Below are 22,379 nucleotides of genomic sequence, written 5' to 3' on the forward strand. Positions count from 1 at the left end.
AGCTGCATCCATTCATAGGAATGCAGCTCTTTACTGCTGAAGAATGCAACAAGCTGAGAATCGCCTCGGCTGTGTTTCATTTTCTGAAATGCCGGCTTGCAGGAGGAGAATTTGCTAAAGGGACCCCCTTTCAAAGAAAGAGGCAAGCACTGTACTTTTCAATCAAGACCTTAAAAGCAATGCAAGGATGAGTGCCATGAGCAGGATTTATTTTGTAGGTAGTTGTGATCCAACTGTCCATACACCCTGCCCAGACTTGCGCCTGGGGAACATCACTTTTGCATTGGTTTGACTTCACCCCTGGATGCGCACTCCATTGTCTCTGGAGACAGACGGATGCCAACATTTTTTTCCAAAGCACTGCAGTGGCTAAGCAGTAACATGAAACTCGGAGGGAGAGGGAGAGGAGGAAGAATCAATGCAGGGCTTCCCAAACTTGTGTCTCCAGCTGTTGTTGGATTACAACTCCCATCATCCCTGACCACTGGTCTTCCCAGCTATGGATGATGGGAGTTGTAGTCCAACTGGAGATCCAAGTTTGGGGAAAACTGATCTATAGCTCCTTCCCGTTTTGAAGTTATTTTAGACACAAGGGATCTATTGACATGTGAAACTGCTTTCAGATAAGCTGAAAGAACTGGGCCCAGCATCCTGTTCTCACAGTGGCCAGCCACATGCCTCTGGGAACCTGAAAAGCAGGAGCCAAGCACAAGAGCCCTCTCCCCTCCTGTGTCTTCCAGCAACTGGTATTCAGAAGCCTACAGATTTCAACACTGGGGATAGTAGACCCCTGATCTACCCCTGGCCTACTCTGACAGGCAGCAACTCTCCAGTGGCTCCAGCAGAGGTCTTTCCCATCACCTGATTCTTCTCACTTGCGGATGCCATGAACCTGGAGCAAGTATTCTGCCACCGAGTTATGCCTCCCCCCAAAGGGCCTGGGACTAGTGGGACAAAATCAAACAGTGCATGCAAGAAGCATTATCATCATTATTATTTCTCCTCCACCACCTGGTACTTTCTCCGCTGGCCAGGTGAGACAAGAGAAATGGAGAACACTTCTGAATTGAGAATCTCTAGAAAACGGATGCAAGGTATAGGTAAATGGATTGAGGGCTCCACCACGCTCATTTAAACTTGGGTAGTATCGCAGCGCCACCTCGTGGATTAAAAAGAGAAAACACACACACACACATGCTCATTGAGAAGAAATACACTGTATCCAGCCAGATGTGTAAGAAGCTCACTAGTACGGTATGATGTGAAGGGGATGGCCTACCTGTTTGCCCGCCCCAACCCCACATTCTGGTATCAAGAGGTAAACTGCTCCTGAGCAAGGAGGCTCCATCCAAAAATGATCATGAAAAGTCCTGCTATATAAGGGTTGCACAGAAGGCTGAGCAGAATCTGCTGGGTGATTTACAGTAGGTCAGGAAGTTCCCAGCTCTCAAATTATTTACAGTGGGGATCATCCAACTAAGATCTACTGAAATTAACGGTAGATCTATTGAAAATAACAGTACAGCCTAGTCAACAGATCTCTGGACTTCATGGGCCTTGGGTCTTGTCCAGATAAGTCCTACTCAGAGTAGACCCATTAAGTTAATGGGCCTAGGTTAGTTATGTCCATTGTTTTCAATGGGCCTTCTCCCAAGTAGGAATAGGATTGGATGCAGCCCTGAGGTTTGATCCTGAAAGGCAGCACATCTGTTCTGGTTAAGAGAGTGGTGCTCCTAATGCCAAGGTCACAGAATCATAGAGTTGTAAGTGACCCCAAGGGTCATCTAGTCCAACCCCCTGCAATGCAGGAATCTCAACTAAAGCAAGATGGCCACCAAACTCTTGTGTAGGTTCATTCCCTTTATGGGACAGCTGCATATTCTTACATTGCAGGGGGTTGGATTAGATCAGTGATGGCCACAAGTGGCCGTCCAGCTGTTTTTGGGACTGCAATTCCCATCATCCCTGACCACTGGTTCTGTTAGCTAGGGATGATGGGAATTGTGGTCCCAAAACAGCTGGAGGCCCAAGTTTCGCCATCACTGGATTAGATGATCCTCAGGGACCCTTTCAACTCATACTACTCCATGATAATTGGGGACACTCCTTGTACAGGGGCAGTCTACCTGTAAATCTCAGGTGCAGGGGAGAAAGAATAGCAACGGAAGGCTGTTGCTGGCTTTTGGGCAGGGGACATTCGCAGCCCTATCCAGAGATTTGAACTTGGGACCTTCTGCACGCAAAGCAGGGGCTCTACCACTATGGGCCCTTCCCTTAAGACACAGGAAGTGTCAGACCCTTAGTTCCATGAAGCCCAGTAGTCTAGACGTCAGGATGAGACTCCAGGTGTCACCAGACTGCAACTCCCATCACCTGTCCGGCCATTGGCTATGCTTGCTGGGGCTGATGGGAGTGGTAGTTTAGAGACGTCTGGAACGCCAGAGGTTCTCTGCACTATCGGCGTGACTGCACGTTTTTTATAAAAAAAACTGTTTTTAATATTGTGTTTTCACATTACAAAAGGGTGAGGAATCAGCAGCAGCAGCAACATCCAGAGCACCAAAGGATTCCCACACCTGCTGCAACCTCTGAGCTCCATCCCCTTTTCAGACTTCTGTGGAAAAGGTTCTAGGCTCTTATCCAAGACATCTGCGGTCCAGGATTAAAAGATCGAGAGCCAGGCTCCGAACTCTGCGCCCTTCGTTTCATCCTCTCGCCACCCCAACTCTGGAAACCTTGCCTAAATAAATATTTACTCCACCCGGAACAGGGCCCAAGTGCTGCGGTCCAACTGTCGGGCGGATTCCAGGCGCAGAGGGACTCTGCAGTTGCCATTGGTTGAGAAGATATTTCCTCGATTTAAAACAAAAACGGGAACGGGAACGGTTTCAAATGAGAGGCTTACCATCTGGCATGGAACATGTGGGCCGTAAGAGTTTCAGCTTCACAAAATACACACATGCTAAAGAATCCTGTCCCTTTGACGTCGATGCCTCAAAACCCACAAACACGAAATCTCAACATTCTTCCTGGATAGGAATGGCAAGAGGGAGCAGAATGTGGTGGCATGGAATACTCCCGCCAGCCATGCCCTCTTCAAGGCCATTCCATTCCATTCCCCCCACCATTTTCCTTCCCACCCCTCCCTGCTCAGCATTCTGTGGCCACTGAGCATGCTCAGCTCTATTATTAGGTGGTTCTAGATTTGGTTCTACCCCCACAACCCCATCACCATACTTTTTTGTGTACTTCAACCAACCTTAGGGGGTATCCCAAGCCTGCTGACACCCTCCCCCTCCACATGGGTGATGCCATTTTGGCTGTGTAAGGCTCTATGCTCAGAGAACGAGCCTGTTAAGAGCATACATATTACCGTATTGGCCTGAATATAAGTCTCACTTATATAAGTGACCTTACAATAACTGGCTTTTGCGATATCGCTGCTGAAACAGGCATACGGTAAAACAGAACGGGTGTGAGCACCTGTGGAATTTTAAGGGAGCGGCTTATATTCGGGTATTGTCCTTCCCTCCCCCCCCCTCGAATTTTAAATGTGCGGCTTATATTTGGGCCAATACGATATATATAACTATTTCTATCCATGGTTAGCAGCCATGATGGTTGAGATTCAGTATACAGTGGTGCCTCGACTTACGAATTTAATCTGTTCCGAAGGCACCTTCGTAGGTCAAAAAATCCGTGAGTCGAAAAACGCCAATGGAAACGCGATTTCCCATAGGAATGCATTGGAAACGGAAAAATTCGTAAGTCGAAGCAACCCTATCTAAAAATTCGTAAGTCAAAAAATCCCTATCTAAAACCGCCGCGGTTTCCTTTTGGATGTTGAGACATTTGTAAGCGCGCGGCCATTACCCCCATTCGCAAGTCGAAAAATTCGGTTGTCAAGTCATTCGTAATTCGAGGTAGCACTGTATCTCTTTCCGGAAACTGCAAGAGAGGAGAGTACCCTTGTGCTCAGGTCCTGCTTGCGGGTTTGCCCACGGGCATCTGATCAGCCACTGTGAGAACAGGATGCTGGATTGCATGAGCCGCTGGCCTTATCCAGCACGTTCTTATGTTCTTTAAATCCCACAGGCTCAGAAGGGAATCTCATTGCCTGAGAGCTTTCCCAAAGTCCCATCAGGTTGGATGTTGCTGGGAGGAGGATGCTGGGCCAGGGAGGCCTCTCGATCGGATCCAGGAGGGAAGTTTTTGCATTCCTAACGTTAAGACGTATGCACGCCATGGAAGGGGTGAGAAGAGGACAGAAACCCAGGGTTTGCACCACATCACTGTACCGTGGAAGTATGCGAGACCTTTCTAAATTTGTATCGACCGCATGAATTCATGGAATCTGGGACAGAGTCGCAAGGAGGGGTACGAAGAGGGCAGTGCTTCCGATTCCCCGCACGCAATGTGGAACTCTGTCCAGATTTCAGCTTTATGACAACAGAGGCAGTATGGCCTAGCAGTTAACAGAGCAAGAAGCAAACAGGTTCCAATTGTGCTTAGCTAAATGGCCTTGTCCGAAAAGCCGTCTCCCGACCTCAGCACCCCTCTCTTCAATGCAAGTGTGCGAACGATGACCTAACTTTAGAGGGCTGTTGTTAAAGGCTGCAGGACTTGGGAGGGAGAATCTCTCCGTTTCAGTGACTCGCTCTTCCAATCTTCAGTTCAAAGGACGGCTGTGTTCTGGTTCACTGGTGGTTTTTTGGAAAGGATTCAGCCTTGAAATTGAACTGAATCAAAACTCCCCCACTATCAAGTGACAAAACTCGTGGGCATTCGAAAAGCAGAAAGCAGCCTTAAACTTGGAACAGACCACTGCTCCATCAGTATGGCCTATACTGACTGGCAGCAGCTCTCCGGGGCTTCGGGCAGGGGACATTCCCAGCTGTACCTGGAGGCTGAACCCTGGGTCTTCTGCATGCAAAGCAGATGCCCTACCAGTGAGCTAAGGCCTTTTGGTAAATGCAGAGCTCATGTAATCACAAGCTTACCTCTGGAAGGCTTCCTCCAAATTTGCTCTCCTAGCAACCGATGTTTCCTCTCGGGCACCTGGGGGGAAAGCCATTTTGTTTGCTCAGGCTTTTAATGGGAGATAATTGTCCTGCTTTCCAACAGGGACACTCTTCTGCCGATGACTTAATTTGCCTGTTATTTTACTTTCCCTGTTTTGATTTGCCGGGGTGCCTCACAAGATCCATTTGAAAGCCTGGCTATAAATCTTCAGGGTAGGTTGTTTTGACGTTCTGAAGTGCTCTACCTGCGCTGCCCTACGAAAAACCATGTGCAATCTAAAAATCAGACAAACTACTACTACAAAAGTGAGCTTGTGGCTGGTTCCTCCCCCCCCCCCAAAAAAGCTCAAGTTTCCAGATCTTGTCGTTGCAAGCTTCAGCTAAACATGAGTGGAGAGGATTCGTTGTAAGGTAAAAAATAAGGATGCTGAGCCGCCCCTACCCATCAGGGCTTCAGACCCTTCACAGCTCATGGTCACAACGCAACAGGAGCTGTTTAGTTTAGCTATGCACATCTGCTTGAATTTTGACACTCTGTAAAAGCCTTGGAATTCAGCTGCTGTTAACCTGCTGCTGTTTTGTCTTAGGGCAGAACTTGCTGCTGGAATACAGAGTATATATGGAGAAAAGGGAAGGAGCTTCAGCCCAGGGGAGAGCTCTGGAGAAGGGTGAGCTTTGCTCTGTTGCAGACAACCAGCCTTGCATGCAAGTGAGACCAGATTTGATCCTCAGCCCCCGGGGCTTTCTTTAAAAAGAAAGAAAGATAAAAAGCACACCACTCAGTTCCTAACAGAGAAGACAGAAGCCTTTGTAGAAACAGATACATTTAAGATCTTCTCGTGCTGAGAGAGCCGATGAAAAGCATGTACAGGAGCCCGACTTGAAGAACGATTATAAATAAAATTCAATCAAAAAAAGGAAGGAAGAAAAGGGGAGGGGGGGGGAGAGAAGGAAAATAAACACAAAATCTCCAAAGTGTTTTTATAAATACAGATATTAAGTCATTCCTTACCGCACGTCATCTGCACCGCCCCCCCTCCCATCCCCACTACAAGATATCCTTTCCAAAGATATGGATCTATCCAGTTAGCTTCAACTATTCCATACCTATTTGCAGAGAAATTGATCAAAGCACATATTTACTGATTATCTAAGCTACATGGCTCATGGGTTTAATGCTCTCCGCTTTTGCTACCCCACCCTCTGCAACTATTTTAAATCATCCAGCAGAACCAGGAATCAAATTATTTGGTGGGTGGGTGTTTTTTTATATATAAAAAAAAAACCTACAAAAAGGGGAATAAAAGCAGCAGCCTAGAGTGTGTTTTTTTTAGAAAGGGGAGGGAAAGGGGAAATATCACATTCTTAATACTCAGGAAGCCCCCCTTTATTTTGAGCCTGTGGCAAAGGTTTTTTAAAAAAAGGAACGAAGTGGGTTTTAGAAGTTTAAGAGCCTTTCAACCTCACCAATATTCCTTTGTTAAGTTGGAAATCGAGAAGCCTGTGACTTTATAAAGTGAGCCACGGCCGATTTAGAAAAGGCACTAGCATTCGCCTCTGGGCTGAGGCAAAAGGATTTGGGAAAGATTTGAGTGGGGGCCTCTCAAACCAAGCCATAAGCCACACCTCAGCTATTATATGACATGCTCTTTTTCTTTGACATGGGAAGAGATTCTGCAGCGGCAGAGCTAGGGGAACCTCCAGGTATTGCTGAACTACAACTCCCATCAGTCCCAACCCAGCATGGGGTGTTAGTTCAGCAACATCTGGAGGGCCACAGGCCTCCCACATGTCTGTCACAGAGGAGGGCCCAGCAACGTCTTCCAGCAACTTTGGTCGCTCTAACCTTCGGCTCCCCAAGGTGATCGGGCCGGCAGCTGCCAACACCAGGGCTCCGACCACATTTGCCAAGGCCTTGGGAGCCAATCACGGGCAGTGGTAAAATACAACTAGCAAGTAGCTTCACAACCACCTACAAAATCTGGAACTGTGCTGCTCCTAGCTGTCATATTACGGGTGGAAGATGCACACATCTGAATTCTCTCTCTCGGACACACCAAGAGAAACCCTCTGCCAGGTTGACATCCATCCCATGCTAGGTTTTTCTACATGCAGGGTATCCTCAACACCCCTTCATGGGAGAACACCCACCAAAAGCCAACGCCATCTCAACTTGGAGCCTGAAAAAGTCCAAACCACGAGAAGATTCTTCCAAGTTGGTTAAGAAACAGCGTCCCTGGCAAAGCCTAGAGGCCTCTGTGAGATTTGAAGCCAAGAGAGGGTCATCTCCTGACCCAGTGGCTGAAGCATGCCCACCCTCCTCCACAAGCTCATTTGAGCACTACTCTGATTTACAGTTCCCTTTGCCCGCTTAGGAGGGTGAAGATTTGGGGTTCAAGCGAGACCAAGTTCCAAAAATCTGAATAGAGGAGCACCCCTCTATCTGCGTTTACAGGGCAAGTGAGTCACAAATGTTCCTCAACCCAAAGCACAGCAAAAACCGGTCCCTTCAGGAAACCCACTTGTCGCCTGATGGAGTCCTACTCTGAGTAGACCCACTGAAATGAATGGAGCAAAAGTCAGTTGTGCCCATTCATTTCCACTGGGTTGACTCCGAGTAGGGCCAACGCGGGAGGCAAATCTCCATGACGCACCTTGAGGGGGCTTTGCTCCCAACATGCTCAACATCGACAGATGCTCTGCATTTTGGAGAGATAAATTCTAACTGAACAGCTACACCTGGTGGCCAATTGCGAGGGGAGAAGAAAAAGAAACCCCAAAACAACCCTAACATGATCACAGACTTAAACTGCACTTGTTAAACACAGCTGTTTCAGGGAGGATTTTTTTTATTTAAAAAGTAACAATTAAGAAAAAACACTAACTATAAAAGCCTCCATTTAAAAAGAAAAAAAAGCACAGCAAACGCCACCTGGAGACGGACTGTTCAGACTGCTCAATCGACAATCTTTTCCAGCTGTGACTGGCAATAGTGAGAGTTTGTGAAAGCCAGGAGTAAATAATAGAAAGAAACCTTGCATTATTGTGACAAGTTAAGACCAAAAAAAAAAATGTACGTGCACTTCAAATGCACATCCTGCTACCATGAGGGGCCTGGACTAGCCATGATTGTGTGGGATGGCAGGAGGCAAAGATCCACTCGTACAAAGCAAACCAGCTACCTCTCTTGGCACAACAAGGCTCTCATGGGGACGGCAGCGCAAGCAGTGCCTTGCCCCCCCCCCCATTTCGCTATCGTAATCTTTACTTTTAAAAAGAAAAATAGCTCTTTGTGAAGAAAACATCTCTCACCCCAGATGCAGGACACAAGATGCTTCGTCAAGTGTGTCCCTTTTTAAAAAAATGATGAACGTCTTGGCCTAAGAGCAGACCGACGCGCTTGACAGCTGAGCACCAGCACGTGAAGCGATGGCATTTGGGAGAGAGGGGGAGGCAGCTCAACTATTCCTCTACCCTCCTCCACCCCCTGTGTTTTTCCTCTACAAACCGCTTCACACAACAGGAAGTTCCAAGGTGTGACTGGCAGTCTAATGCATCAAAAGAGACCAAAAGGCGGAGGGAGAGAATGCAGGGGTCAATTGGCAGATTTGGGGGGTTATGCAGCCTTCCCCTTCCCACCCTGGCATGACATGGGGAACCCCCTGGTGTCTCCAAAATGTGCAAACCCAAGTGAATACTGAAAAAGAGCTGAAGAATTCAAGAACTGATTCTGAGGTAAGTAAAAACAACACAACAATGCCATTTTGCGGGGAGAGAGGGAGAGGTAGGCAGAAACCGTTTTTCCTCTTGGCTAGCTAGTCTATTTTTAAAAGCAGGAATCCTACCTCACCTGCCCCGAGACACGACTCATTTCTTCTCCTCCTCTGCCCCAAATTGCATTTGCTACAAATTTTTAAAGGTGGGTTGTTCTTTCCCCCTTCCCCCATCCCCAAAACTAAACCCATGAGCCAAACTTTTGTTTTTACCTGTACATCGCGGTATTTATCCCAGAGTCGGGAATAAGATACCTAGGGAGTCCCATACGCTTTTGTTTTGTTTTCCTGCCGCTACCACTAATTTTGGTCTTGGAACCGGGAGGGGTGTAGGTGGATGGGTTGGAGGGAGGAAAAACAGCGCCTTCACTCCTGCGCTATGCTCCTCAGGACGTACTTCACCGTGTAGGCGAAGGCCGCAAAGCCGACTATAACAAACAAGTTCGCCAAAGCTCCGCCCAGGAGTCCATGGTTCCGATTGGCCTGCTGTAGGCCGGGGTGGTTGTTGGCAGCGGCCAATGGGATGTGACCGTTGAGGAGGGGCAGCCCGTTCTGGACGTGGTGGGCTTCCCCGTCGGGGACGACGTCCGGGAGCGGGAGGGTCAGGGGCCGGCTGTGGAGATCTTCTCGCGCCTTTTGTTTCTGCTTGATTTCCTGGGACGGGGAAAAACAGGGAAGGGAGATCAGCGAGGGGCAACGTCTGCACTGGTGCTGTTGTTGTAAATTGAATTTTATATACTGCCCTATACTCGGGGGTCTCAGGGTTGTTCACAGAAAGAAATCAAGATATAAAACCACAAAATAAATAAAAACAAAGACAACCCAATAGTCCTCCCGCCCCCCGCCCCCCAAAAAAAACATTTTAAAAGGGCATAGGATGTAAATCAGATCAACCAAAGGCCTGGTTAAAAAGGAATGTTTTTGCCTGGCACCTAAAGGTGTATAATGAAGGTACCAGGCAAACGTCCCTGGGGACAGCATTCCACAGATGGGGAGCCACTGCAGAGAAGGCCTGTTCTCTCGAAGAGGCGGCACAGGGAGAAGGGCCTAAGAAGATGATCTCAGGGTTCAGAGGTGGTCCTTGAGGTACTGTGGTCCCGAGTTGCCGGAAGGAGGCGTACAAGGCGCCAGTCAGTGTAGACTATACCAAGCTAGATGGACCAAGGTACTGAGCTTCCTAGGTACCCTCCCTGCCTTTAGCTGCAATAAAATCAATGCCATCAAGGTCGCCCAGAAAGGCCGTTTTATACTGGTTTAGATCCATTGGTCAATTTAGCTTGTCTGACACTGAATGCCACCTTGGGCAACAGGTCAGTCATTTCCAGGTAGGCCTGGGGGGGGCGGGGATAGACTCCAGCCTAAAATCCCAGTACAGTACAGACAATACCGAGCTGGATGGACCAATGGTCTGACTTGGTATAAGGCAACTTCCTGTGTTCCTGTGATACTAGAGGTAAACCTACAGCCAACCGTGACTATTGCACCATGCACACTGATCCCGTTTTGCTAATGCCCGTTTCCAAATGTTCAAGCTTACCTCCACCACGTCAGGGAATAATTCACAGAAGACTTTGTCTTTGACGTTAAATGCTAAACTCTGTGATGCAAGCTGCCTTTTCTGTTGAAAGACAGGGAACAAAAAGAAAAGGCAGGCATCAGTTTGGAGCCGGCATTTTTGCAAATGAAACAAATGCTTCCTTTGAGGACCTATGCAGCATTCACTTATTTATTTTTACATAGGCAGCGAGCAGATCCTGCCGTGGGAGATTACTTACTGTGAACTCTGACGTTTCTATACTGCCCAGAGTGGGACCTTTTTCAACCATAAAACTAAGAAGGCCTGTTAAGATGGTCGAGACCGACCACGCTGGGTTCCATGTGTCTGGGTGGAAGTCGGTAATCGAAAGACATAACCTGCAAGGGAAAAGGTCAGTACAAAATTAGATAAAACTCCACCAAAGAGCATCTGGACCACCACAAAAACCCCACTCATTTAAACAAGAGAAAGAAAGAATGTTTTGCATCACCACGACCAAAGAATCATGTGAACTGTAGGTTGTTAAAGTTGCTGGGAATTGTAGTTCTATCAAGCGTAAACTACAGTTCCCAGGATTCTTGGGGGCAGGACACCGTTTAAATGTATGGCACAAGAGATGTATATTGGTATATGAGACAACAACCTCAATATAGGTATCTGGGAAAATAAGGACAGTCCTGATTAGGAAGCAAGTGTGAAACTATAGCTCTGTCATTAGCACCCCAGTGCAGTGTTATCAATTCACTGCCTATTTCTGCCTCTTTCAAATACAGCAGATCCTCCAAAAAAGTATTTTCAAGGTTCTTCTCACTTTCTGCGCATTATATTCTGGCAAGTGACACGTGGTTCTTTAACCAAAGGTTGGATTAGGATATTAACAAAATATCTATTTACCGGTACACTTATTTCATATTTTGCAAAGACCTCCCTACACATGAGAGAAAATTCTATCCATTCTCTTGCCTCTCTCTCTCTTTCCTTTTCCCTGTTTATGATGGTGTCCTTGAGCATCGATAACGTCAGCTAGCGCTGACGAGTTCTTTATAAACTCTTTGTTTATCCCTCCAAAGAAACAAGTTTGCTGGCCTCTGCTGTATATTAAGCCAAAAATCTTACCACGGGGTTGAGCAAATTTCCAAGCTCTTTATACAGCATGAGCTTTCTAGAAGGTGAACAGTCTTAAAACGGGCTTGAGAGAGTCTGGAAGCTGGCCGCGCCCAGTAGGTTTTAGAAGGATTTGATAAAGGTTACTTTGCCTTCTTGCAATGAAACAGACAGCTTAAAACGTGGCTAGAAAAGAGAACTCACATGTGGTCCCATCACCATCTTATCTATTTCAATCTACTCTTGCCTCTGGCCCTGCCCATCACTGGCGAATGTACACTCACACCCAGAGGTTGCCTAGAAGGGAAAGCTATAACCCCCCCCCAAAAAAACCTGGATTACTACAATGTGCTCTATGTGGGGCTGCCCTTGAAGATGGCGCTGAAGCTCCATTTAGATTGCATATAATTCTTGAAGATGCAAAGCTTCAGCCTGGCATCTGACACCTGAGATGGTTGTGATTTGCTTAAAACTGTTCTTAAAGTCATATTTTAAATTGTTTGCAACCCACACTCTGGGAACTTAAGAGCGGGAGGAAGGAAATTAAATTAAATTAACAATACTCAGGTCCCTGGGCTGAAAAATATTCCTTGTGTCTTGTTTAATAGCAGAGCCTGTGCTTTCTACGCAGGAGGGATCATTTGCCACATAAATGAATCCCAGGTTAACAAAGCTGAGAATCGCCTAGACTAGAGGAGATTGGTCAGCCAGAACAGACAATGTCTGGATACAGATAGGCCTAGAGATTGCCTCTGCAAAAGCTAGTTTCCTGATGGGACAAAAGGGGGGTGGACCCCTTGGCAAAGAGATCTGTGGACCAGCTTAGATCCAACATATCAGAGTGAGGTGAGGTGGGGGAGAACAGTATTGAGGGCTGACTTAGTACCCTCCCTTACCCAGCATTGGATTTTAGAATCCAGCTTTCTAGAAGACACGGTTCGGCTTTGAAGTCTTTGACTGTAACAGTAGGGACAGGCAGACATTAAAGGAGATTACTTACCTTGTATTGCATTTAAATCTTCCATTCGGTGTTATCATATAAATACTAGGAGGTTTGAAAGGAAATTCTCTGGGGAAGATTAGTTTCCCGTGATAATAGCCACCTAAAGTGTCGGGAAGGAAATAAAAACCACCCTTATTCAATTAGCAGCGAAGGTTTGCTCAAAATCAGCCTGGCAGATACACTGAACACCCGACGGCAATTCAAACACACACATCCTATTCAAAACCACTGCTACCACCCCACCCCACCCCCACAAAAAACTACAAATGGCTGTCAACGGCAATCAAACTGGTTGCGTCAAATACGAAGCAGGACTGAGGCCACCAAAAAGAGAGATTCAGCTTTATGGGCTGTGGTAGCCTCTAAACAACTTATCTAGGCACAGTAGTAAGAAGCGCCTGTAGGAAAAGGGAGAGATCGGACTGCAGGGGCTCTCTACCAGCTCTGATGAAAAGACAAGCACCTTTGGCCTCTTCCTCTCCAAATCTTTCCATTCCAGCCAAGTTAGCTCACTGTAAGAACTAAGGACGAGGGCCCATGTTTGCTTTACCCCTCTCTTGTCCTTTCGTGTCGTGTTTTTTTAGGACTGCGGGTCAGAGGACAGGGAAGGTCTTAGTGATATTTGTAAGCCACTCTGGGAGCCTTAGAGGTGTGTCTGTGTGTGTGTGTGAAGGGATATAGATAAATGGTTGAGATATAGAAGGGGGAAGTCACCAAGTACCACCAGCAACGACACAGATCTAAAGCACATATTGTTGGTGTTGTTAGAGCATTTTGAGGAAGGCTTGTTTGCGTCATAGTCTAGCTTTGTTTTTATCTGGCGTTTCAAATGGTAGCTGCGATTTACCTTCGTACGGCGTCAACTCGGGTCCCCGTACAACATAGTGCCTAAGGGAAAAAGGAAGAACTTTTATTGCACAGTTTCCAAGGAAGGGGGATAGGGAAGGGGGAGAGAGAAAGGGAGAGAAATAAGTTACACATTATATACCCACTTCAAAAAGCAGGTTCGCTATAGGCAGCCCTGCAAGAACGCTGTATAGTTTCATGATGTGGGGTAGAAGAATCATCCCGTGTCTAAAAAAACTTACAAGTGGAAGTGATTTCAGTTAAATTTGGGGCATCACGGAGCAATGTTGGCAATGATTCATTTGATAAAGAGAACAGATCATAGGCTTGCGATTAATTTTCTTCCTGTGACACCTCATCATGTTATGTGCATTTACACACACACACACACACACACACACACACACACCACACCAGTGTGGTTTAGTAGTTAAGAGTGCTAGGTAGAGGCCTGGGAGACCAGGCTTCAAACCCCCCACTCAGCCAGAGTGTCTGTGACCTTCGGCCAGTGACTGCCTCATAGCCTAACCTACCTTACAGGGTTGTTGTAGGGATTAATGGGGACACCAGTTGTGCCATGCTTAGCAATTTGGAGGAAAGGTGAGATATAAAAGCAGTAAGTAAGTTCTGAGTGCAGGCAACAACTGTTTTAGGTGCGTCCAACTGAAATGCAACCACGCATGTGTGCACTGGGCCTACCCCAGAAATGGCCAGAAAAGGGGGTGGAGCAGGCTTGCATGCGCTCCACTGCTATGTGCGGGGGTCAGGAATGCAATCCCTGTGCAAGACGGTCATTGCCTGTAGATATACATGGAATGTCCCCCTTAAGGGTCAACAGGCTTCTGTGTTTGTTGGAGGATTCCATCAAGCACGCTTTCAACATAAATAAAGAAGAGGGTCGTATCCAATGAAATCCTATGCAGAGTCTACCCTGTGTCCATCCATTTCAATGGGTCTACTCCGTGTAGGGCCAATGTTGATGACAAACCAAAAGGCTGTGACCCCTGCCCAGTTGGCTCCAGTTTCTTACCATTCAAGGATATTTGAAGGTAGAGGTTCAGCACATATATAAGGCACTGGGTCTTTTTTAATTCGCAGGTAGTCCTGTTTGAGTCTCTGGGTGGCTGTCGTGGGTGCTCGCTTATTACTATTGCTGCTCATCTGCTGACAAAGAGGGTGGGGGAAGGGGAAATACACACATTTATTTTTTTTCAGCATTTTTAACTTCCCTTTCAGTCAAAGACGCTTTCAGAGCAGCTTACAAAAATCATTACTAAAGACAGTTTCCCTGCTCTCAGGGCTCACAATCTAAAAAGACACAGCACATGAGGAAAAGGGGGGAGGGAGGAGGAAACGGCAATGCTCAAGCGCAAGTTCTTCAAGCTGCAATTCTTAAACTGCACACAGCCTTAGTCAGTGGTGGTTCTGGCCATCTTGATTTTTTTTTAAAGTCTCTTTCCTATCCCCACCCCTAGTTCAGACCCAGGAGTAGAGCTGGTGACAATGTCGAGACCAGGAAGGACAACACAGTTCCTGCCTCACCAAACATATATATATATATATATATATATATATATATATATATATACACACACACACCCAAGTTGTTTGTGTTGCCAGGGCAGACAGCAGCCAATGGCAAGAAGATCAACAGCGCCAGCAAGAAGACTTTCTACCATATGCAATGCTTCTATTACCCACTGCCAAACCAGGAGCAACAGCTGCCAATCTAATGGTCCGGAACCCAGCAACTGCAGGGGAGCAAAAAGCGGAAGGGCAGTACCAAGCTAATCAGAACTTTGACCGATGTCCTTCAATTTTACCCACCTTTCCGACACCTGCAGAACATCAACCTTCACTATCAAGTCCCAGCTGCCTACAAGAGCCTTTGCAAAGGCCCTCAAAGAATTAACATGGACACATTTCCCCTGTCTGTCTCCCAACAGAGGTCACCATACAGGGTGATTAGAGCAGTTTCTGTGTCAAAACCAGGCCTAAACCCCAATTGAAATGGACGTAGAAAATCATTTTCCTGCAATAGCACCTCAATCTGGTCCATGTAAACCCACTAAAGAACTTTGCACAAAAAGAGGAGATTGGCAGTTAGTTAGATTTTCCGAATCCAGGAAGGGTTTCTTGAGGAGTTGTTTTCTCATTTTTTCAGATCATTTGCCTTAACTTTACACTCTGGGTAGGGGAGCAGCTTCTGGACTCAGAGAAAGGAGTGAAGGGGTGGGGTGGGGAGAAGCAGCTCAACGTTTTCTTGCGCAATATTGGTTATCGAAGGTCAAACTGATAAAAGCTCCCTTTAAGCACACCACGCTCAAACAAAATATTCCAAGAAAACTCTCAGGGTTATGACTGCTTGATCCAGCAGCACGATGAAGGTTAAGAAGCATAATGGGCGGTGGGGGGTAAGGAACAGCCTGGCTTGTCCCATAGAAGTTCAAGGACTTTTTTTTTTAAGAAAAAGAGGGGTGAATGGGAGCACAATAAGCTTTCTGAACTTGGTGAGAAGCCACCAACCAGAGTTGGGCTGGGGGGGGGGGAGAGAAAGGTCTCTGTACATCAGAGTCAAAAGCTGCTTTATTCTGGAATTAAATTTATCAGGAGATTATTAAAACACACATTCAAATTTGTCCTCAGTTATTCCCTTACTAAACGCATAGACAGGCATGATAAAAAGATGCTGCCAAAAGGAAATTCTGGCATGGATGCTGGCAGCAGCGTCTCTATAGCACAATGGTGGGAATCATTCAAAAATCTGAGTATATCCTTATGGCATAAGAATCTCTGGAACCTAGTTACAGCAGAAAGACACACACATACATTATGGGTCCCAAAGGGACAGGAAGATCACTTCTGCTCAATATGGTGGGATTTTATTTCAAATAGTTTAGTTTCAGATTTACAGATACACCCCCCAATGCTGTCTACATGAATATGGATGTCATGGTTTAAATTGGGTGTTATTATTTAATATACAGGTAGGTAGCCGTGTTGGTCTGGATCGAAGTAAAATAAAAAAATTCCTTCAGTAGCACCTTAAAGACCAACTAAGTTTTTATTTTGGTATGAGCTTTTCTGAAGAAGTGTGCATGCACACGAAAGCTCATACCAAAATAAAAACTTAGTTGGTCTTTAAGGTGCTACTGAAGGAATTTTATTATTTAATATGTTTAGGATTTATATGCCCTGCATTTAGTTGGATATATTAGAAATAGGCTAGCACTTACTAGACAACTTAACTGTTGTTAATAAGGCTGCATACCTGCCATTTCTCCCCATCCCCACAAAAAAGAAACTTGGGAATCGTAGTTTAACCCATCACACAGCTGCAATTCCTATCGCCCTTAAACTACAGTTCCAATGATTCTTCCAGGGGGCGTGCTTTAACGTATGGTGTGTACATGGATTAAGAACCAGCTATTCTAATTGATGGCTGCCCTCCCACATCCAGAAAATGTCCAAAGGCAATCTCTGAACCCCCATCCGTGGCAAAGATCCCAAACATTTAGCAGGACAGCTAAATAAAAAACCCATGTTCAATGGCAGTGCACCTCTGAAGACCACACATGGGGGACAAGGAGTGAGAGAAGGTTTGGGCCTTAGTATCTTGCTTTGCGCGCATCCCAGTCATGCGGGCTGTACAGGCTGCTGGACTTTATGGGCCTTTGGTTTGATCGAGTTGGGCAGCTGATTTGCTGGGATTAAAAACTTCAGGTGCAGAGGAAGTGAGACCAAGTGGCAGAGTGACAAAGAACACAGCAAGGCTGCCACTTTTGAGATTCAGTCATTTGAATGGCCACTCTGGAACGTGATGACTAGACAGACTGGTCTGATGTACCAAGGATGTTATTATGAAAGGATCCAATAACTTTGCTGGGAACGGTAGTGCCAATCACCAGCAATCATCCCTGAGAGCCAAGGCCAGAACCTCCATGGTCAGAGGCAGTGAACCTCAGGGGCTGCATGTCCCATTTCACCGCTTGAGGTGAAATGGGAAGTGCCACCCTGCTCTGCTGCACTGCCCCCAGACCGACCGCCATGCCACCTCTGCCACCGGCACAGAAGCAACGCTGGCACTGACGACAATTTACAGCATGCTATTGCAAGATTTTGGCGAGATCTCACTGGAAATTGGCTAAGTAGCTGCAAGAGAGTGGTACATCTCACTACACGACCAGAGACGCAAGTTACCAGCTCTTTAAAACTGGATGACGTACACCTAGCCCAATTCTCAACTGATTTGGCTTGGATTGCTTTAAAAGGGGATGAGACAAATTCATGAGGATAAGGCTTTCAACAGCAACTAGTTGTGGTTACTATATGCCACCTCCAGGATCAGAGGCAGAAGAATACATCTGAACAGCTGCCTGAGGTGATTCTCAGAGGCATCTGGTTGGCCACTGTGAGAAACTGGATGCTGGACTGGATGGAAATTAGATCCTCTGAAGAAGTAATACAAAAGTTCTGATGGAAGTGGAGGAGTAGAGAGATACAGTAGTTTTGATGGCTTTTTAAACGTTAGACAAAATCACCTAGATTTGTCAATGGCTACCAATCATGACTGCTTTACAGAACCCTCCAAAAACATAGTAAGCTGCCTTACTGATCTGTCCAGCTCAGTACAGTCTACACTGGCAGCAGCTCCTCGGAGTTCCAGATAAGGCCTTTGCCAGCACTACTTGAAGGCTCTAGAAGCTGAACAGGGGATTTTCTGTATGTAACTCATGAGCTCTACTACTGAGCTATGCATGGCCCTTCCATTAAATCAGAAAGCTGCCTTAACTAAATAGCACAATGGCCTAGGGTAAGTACTCTGAGTAGCAACGGCTCTCAAGGAAGCAGAAGCAGTCTACAGAAGCTCTCAATTACCAGTTCCTGAGGAGTAAACAACATGAAGAAAATGTTGTTCTCATGCCTTGCTTATTGGCTATCCAGGGGCATCTAGCTGAACACTGCCGGAAACAGAAAACTGAGCTGGACAGAACTTTTGGTGTATCTTCTGAGGTTCTTGGACATGATACACAGGAACGGAGCAGAACATCTGTGTACAGAGATGGTAAAGGTAAAGCGACCCCTGACCATTAGGTCCAGTCGTGACCGACTCTGGGGTTGCGCGCTCATCTCGCATTATTGGCCGAGGGAGCCGGCGTATAGCTTCCAGGTCATGTGGCCAGCATGACAAAGCCACTTCTGGCGAACCAGAGCAGCCCACGGAAACGGCGTTTACCTTCCCACTGTAGCGGTTCCTATTTATCTACTTGCATTTTGACGTGCTTCTCGAACTGCTAGGTTGGCAGGAGCTGGGACCGAGCAACGGGAGCTCACCCCGTCACAGGGATTCGAACCGCTGACCTTCTGATCAGCAAGCCCTAGGCTCAGTGGTTTAACTCACAGCGCCACCTGGGTCCCTGTACAGAGATAGAAGATCTCTAAATAGAAGAGATAGAAGAGCTCTAGCAGCAATGGCTTCTGTCCAGTGTTAATCCTAGTTGGAGTTGACCCATTGAAAATAATGTACATGTCAAACTGAGGTCCATTGATTTTAATGGGCATGCTCTTGGATACAACTCAGTACAGAGATAGAAGATCTCTAAATACTGAGTTGTATCCAAGAGCAGTCCCATTAAAATCAATGGACCTCAGTTTGGCATGTACATTATTTTCAATGAGTCAACTCCAATTAGGATTAACGCTGGACAGAAGCCATTGCCTCCCCTTCCACAGGGGAGGGCTGTTGCAAACATGCCCTGTTTGTTTATTAGGTTTTAACCCACTTTTTAAGCAAATCTCCTCACAAAGCAGCAAGCTTAACATACAGCTAACAATACAAAACAAGTGTCTAAAAGTTTTTAAAAGTATTACCAAAGATTAAGAGTTAGCTAGCACATTTTAAAAGTCCAACCCCAGTATCAAAAAATGCAACAGGTTGTATTCAGTGTTGGTCCTGCTCTGAGCAGACTCACTGAAATTAATAGGCTTGATAAACATGGGTTGGTTAACCAAATGGACCTACTCCAAGTAAATCTAAGTTATATACATAGCCCAATGGGTTACAGCAACCCACTAAGTTCTACTTAAGACGCGTCAAAATCAATGAATCTCTGGTCATTGGTGTCCATTGGTTTTTATGAACCTGCGCTGAGAAGGACAAACGCCGGCGACAATCTGTAATATAAACAGAAACTTAACTGCAGCGCACCTTGTCCCCAAGCCCTGTAGAAGAGTAAGGTCGTGGGCTCCCCACAGACCGCTGACCGGTATACTGCTGCCAGTCAGTGCAGGCCTGAGCTACATGGGCCAAAGGTCGGACTCGGTGTAAACAGAGCTTCCCGTATCCTTATCTCAGGGGCCGAGCTCCGGCCCCGCGCTCCGAAAGCCCCAGGTTCAACCCCCGGCGACGTCTCCAGGTAAGGCCCTACGAAGCCCTGGAGAGCTGCTGCCAGCCAGTGCAGGCGGCAGTGGTTTCCAACGCGCCTTTTCCACTTCCTGCGGAGAGCCACCCCCAAAGGGAGAGGGGGTTCGGAGGCTCCCCACAGGCGCCGGCCTAGAAGGGACGCGGCCCTTTGGGTCGGAAACGACCATTCGGCTTCCCAGGCCAGAAGCTGCACCCCATAATAACAAAATAACATTCTCCCCCCCACACACACCTATAGACACAAACCCGCTCCTCCTTCCTCGGCCTGCCTGGCTCCTTCGTTCCTCCTCCCTCCACTCCTCCTTCCCTTGACTCACCTCTCCCTGCTGGGCTCAGGGCCCCCCTGCGTGGCCTCAGGGCGGGGGAAAGGGGGAAGGAGGGGAGCTGGAGCCGGAGTCGGCCTCTCAGCCTGGGCGTCTCGCTGGGTCCCTCAGACGCTCTTCCCGCCGCCGCTGCTGCTACCGCCGCGACCCTCCAAGATGGCTGCCCAAGGCAGGCGCCGAATAAAGACCGGCTTCCCGTTTTCCCCCCACCCACTTCCGGTTCCTGAGGAGGATGAAAATGAGAGGGAGCACTTCCAGAAGGCGACGCTCTGGGCCGCGGCCGGAGATGGGGGATTTGGAAGCTAAATGAACCATAGAGAAAGGTGTTTGTTTTTCTTTTCGTCACTTCCTGGGGAGAACGGAACCGATGTCATCACCATTGTAACCCCTCGCAAGATTGTACAGGAGTGCTTCGCCAAGAAGGTTTGCAGCACATTAAGGAGGCCTATGGGCAATAGAGATAGTAAAGTATAGAGTGATGTACGACTCCTTACTTTTTTTTTAAAGTTACAGGTGGTAGCCGTGTTGGTCTGACGTAGTCGAAACAAAATAAAAAAAATCCTTCCAGCAGCACCTTAGAGACCAACTAAGTTTGTCATTGGTATGAGCTTTCGTGTGCATGTATCTGAAGAAGATCCTTTTTTTAAATTTAGGACTCTCAGTTTGATTTGAGATTTGTATGGCGGTTTTTCTAGCAACAGAAGCAAAGGGGAAAAGAGGCTCACAAGGATAACAAACAACAATAGATTCTTTAAAAAAATTAATATGATCGTACCAACCACAGCACAATAATCTGATCGTACCAACAAGGCCAATCCGTACATTTAAAGCACTATTCTGCCACTTATTTATTTATTTATTTATTACTTGCTTGCTTTTTAAATTCATCCGAGGATCACGCGGTGATTTACAGTAAAAAAAAAAGAGTAATGGCTTTCCCCAAATAATCCTGGGAGCAGTAACGAAAGTAAGTCATCTGCAGCATAATCAGGAAGCATAACCTGCTATTTTCATTTCATTTCATTATTTTTATACCACCCTTCATCCGAAGATCACAGGGCGGTTCACAAAGATACATATGCATGTAAAAGTATTGTCACTCTACACGATATTAAGTCTATGGTGATTGGCAACACATTCTCCTCGTTCCATATCGAATGGGTCTAGCGCGGCTACGTGGCTCGATGTGCGCCTGCGCAATACAGTTTCTTCCCGCTTTGGTCCTTGGCGGCAACTCACCTTGACTGTTACCAAGGGGAGAGCGATGCGCTTAGTCTCTCAGAAGCAAACAAAGCAACGATTACTACCGTACTACTACTACCGGTACTACTGGTACTGGTACTACTGCTACATTTATTCATCACTTTTTTTTAAGGATCTCAAAGTGACTTACAAAATATTTAAAAACACCAAACAACTTGTTGACTGTAAAAATCAAATGCTTTAGAAACGAGCATCTCTAAAGGTATTCACCCAATAACAAGAATAAAGGTGCATTATTTTTATTAATTTATTTTTGTTTTACAAACCACATTATTCTAATAACAAACCAAAAAAGCAAAGCAGTTTGCAAAAAGAATAAAACAATGAAATTCTCATTTAAAAACAAACCGAAGAATTCAAAACCCTCAAAAATAATTAAAACCAATGATCAGCTGAAAAGCAATTAAAACACATTCCAACATTCCACATGGCTGGATAGAGTTGCCTGAAGAAAAATGTTTTTAGCAGGCGCCGAAAAGGGTACAATGAATCATGTTATGTGTAAGTGCGACTTATATACATAATTTACCTTGGTTCCTCGGGTCTTTGGTGAACAGTGTGGCAAATGGATCTGAGCGTCCCCTGAGCATGTTTAGATAGTGCCTACTTTGTGAAACGGCTATATACCCCTAACGATTACTTCTTTAAAAATTGTGAAAGTTCTCAGTATTCAGGAGCATGTGCAGAGAGCAACCCAGTGAAAGGAGCCCAGGTAGCTCCCTCAGAAGGTGGCCTGCCAAAAATAAAAATAAAATACAAGATGCATTTTAATTGTGACGCTCTCCAGTTTTAAAAGGATCAGGGAATGCAGGCATCATAATATCCTCCTCATTAAGCCTATTTAATCCAGAAGTACTGTTTCTTTGATTTGTTTTATCAGATTTCCCACAGAAACTCTGGATTAACTGAGGAAATAGGACAGGATAACATTTTGATGAGGGGCGACATTGGCTGCATCTACACCATATGTTTAAAGCACGCATGAATTTCCCCCAAAGCATCCTAGGAACCGTTAAGGGAGCTGGAAACTCTGTGAAGGGTAAATGAAAGTTCCCAGGATGCTTTGGGGGTAAGTCCATGTGTTT

At 46.3% G+C, this 22,379-nt stretch overlaps 1 protein-coding gene across 1 annotated transcript; it reads right to left on the bottom strand.

Moving 5' to 3' along the window:
• Positions 1–6,295: 6,295 nt before the first annotated feature.
• Positions 6,296–20,220, bottom strand: UBE2J2 (ubiquitin conjugating enzyme E2 J2). The gene is made up of 7 exons (XM_035119978.3): positions 20,026–20,220; positions 14,315–14,445; positions 13,286–13,326; positions 12,436–12,538; positions 10,570–10,708; positions 10,332–10,412; positions 6,296–9,448 (listed from the first exon to the last, which is right to left on the bottom strand). The coding sequence occupies exons 2-7, from the start codon at positions 14,443–14,445 to the stop codon at positions 9,161–9,163; spliced, it is 783 nt and encodes a 260-aa protein (XP_034975869.1). The 5' UTR covers positions 20,026–20,220; the 3' UTR covers positions 6,296–9,160.
• Between the last annotated feature and the right edge of the window lie 2,159 nt (positions 20,221–22,379).

This window comes from Zootoca vivipara, chromosome 6 (genome assembly GCF_965207765.1).
Source record: "Zootoca vivipara chromosome 6, rZooViv2.hap1.1, whole genome shotgun sequence".
Classification (NCBI taxonomy): domain Eukaryota; kingdom Metazoa; phylum Chordata; class Lepidosauria; order Squamata; family Lacertidae; genus Zootoca; species Zootoca vivipara.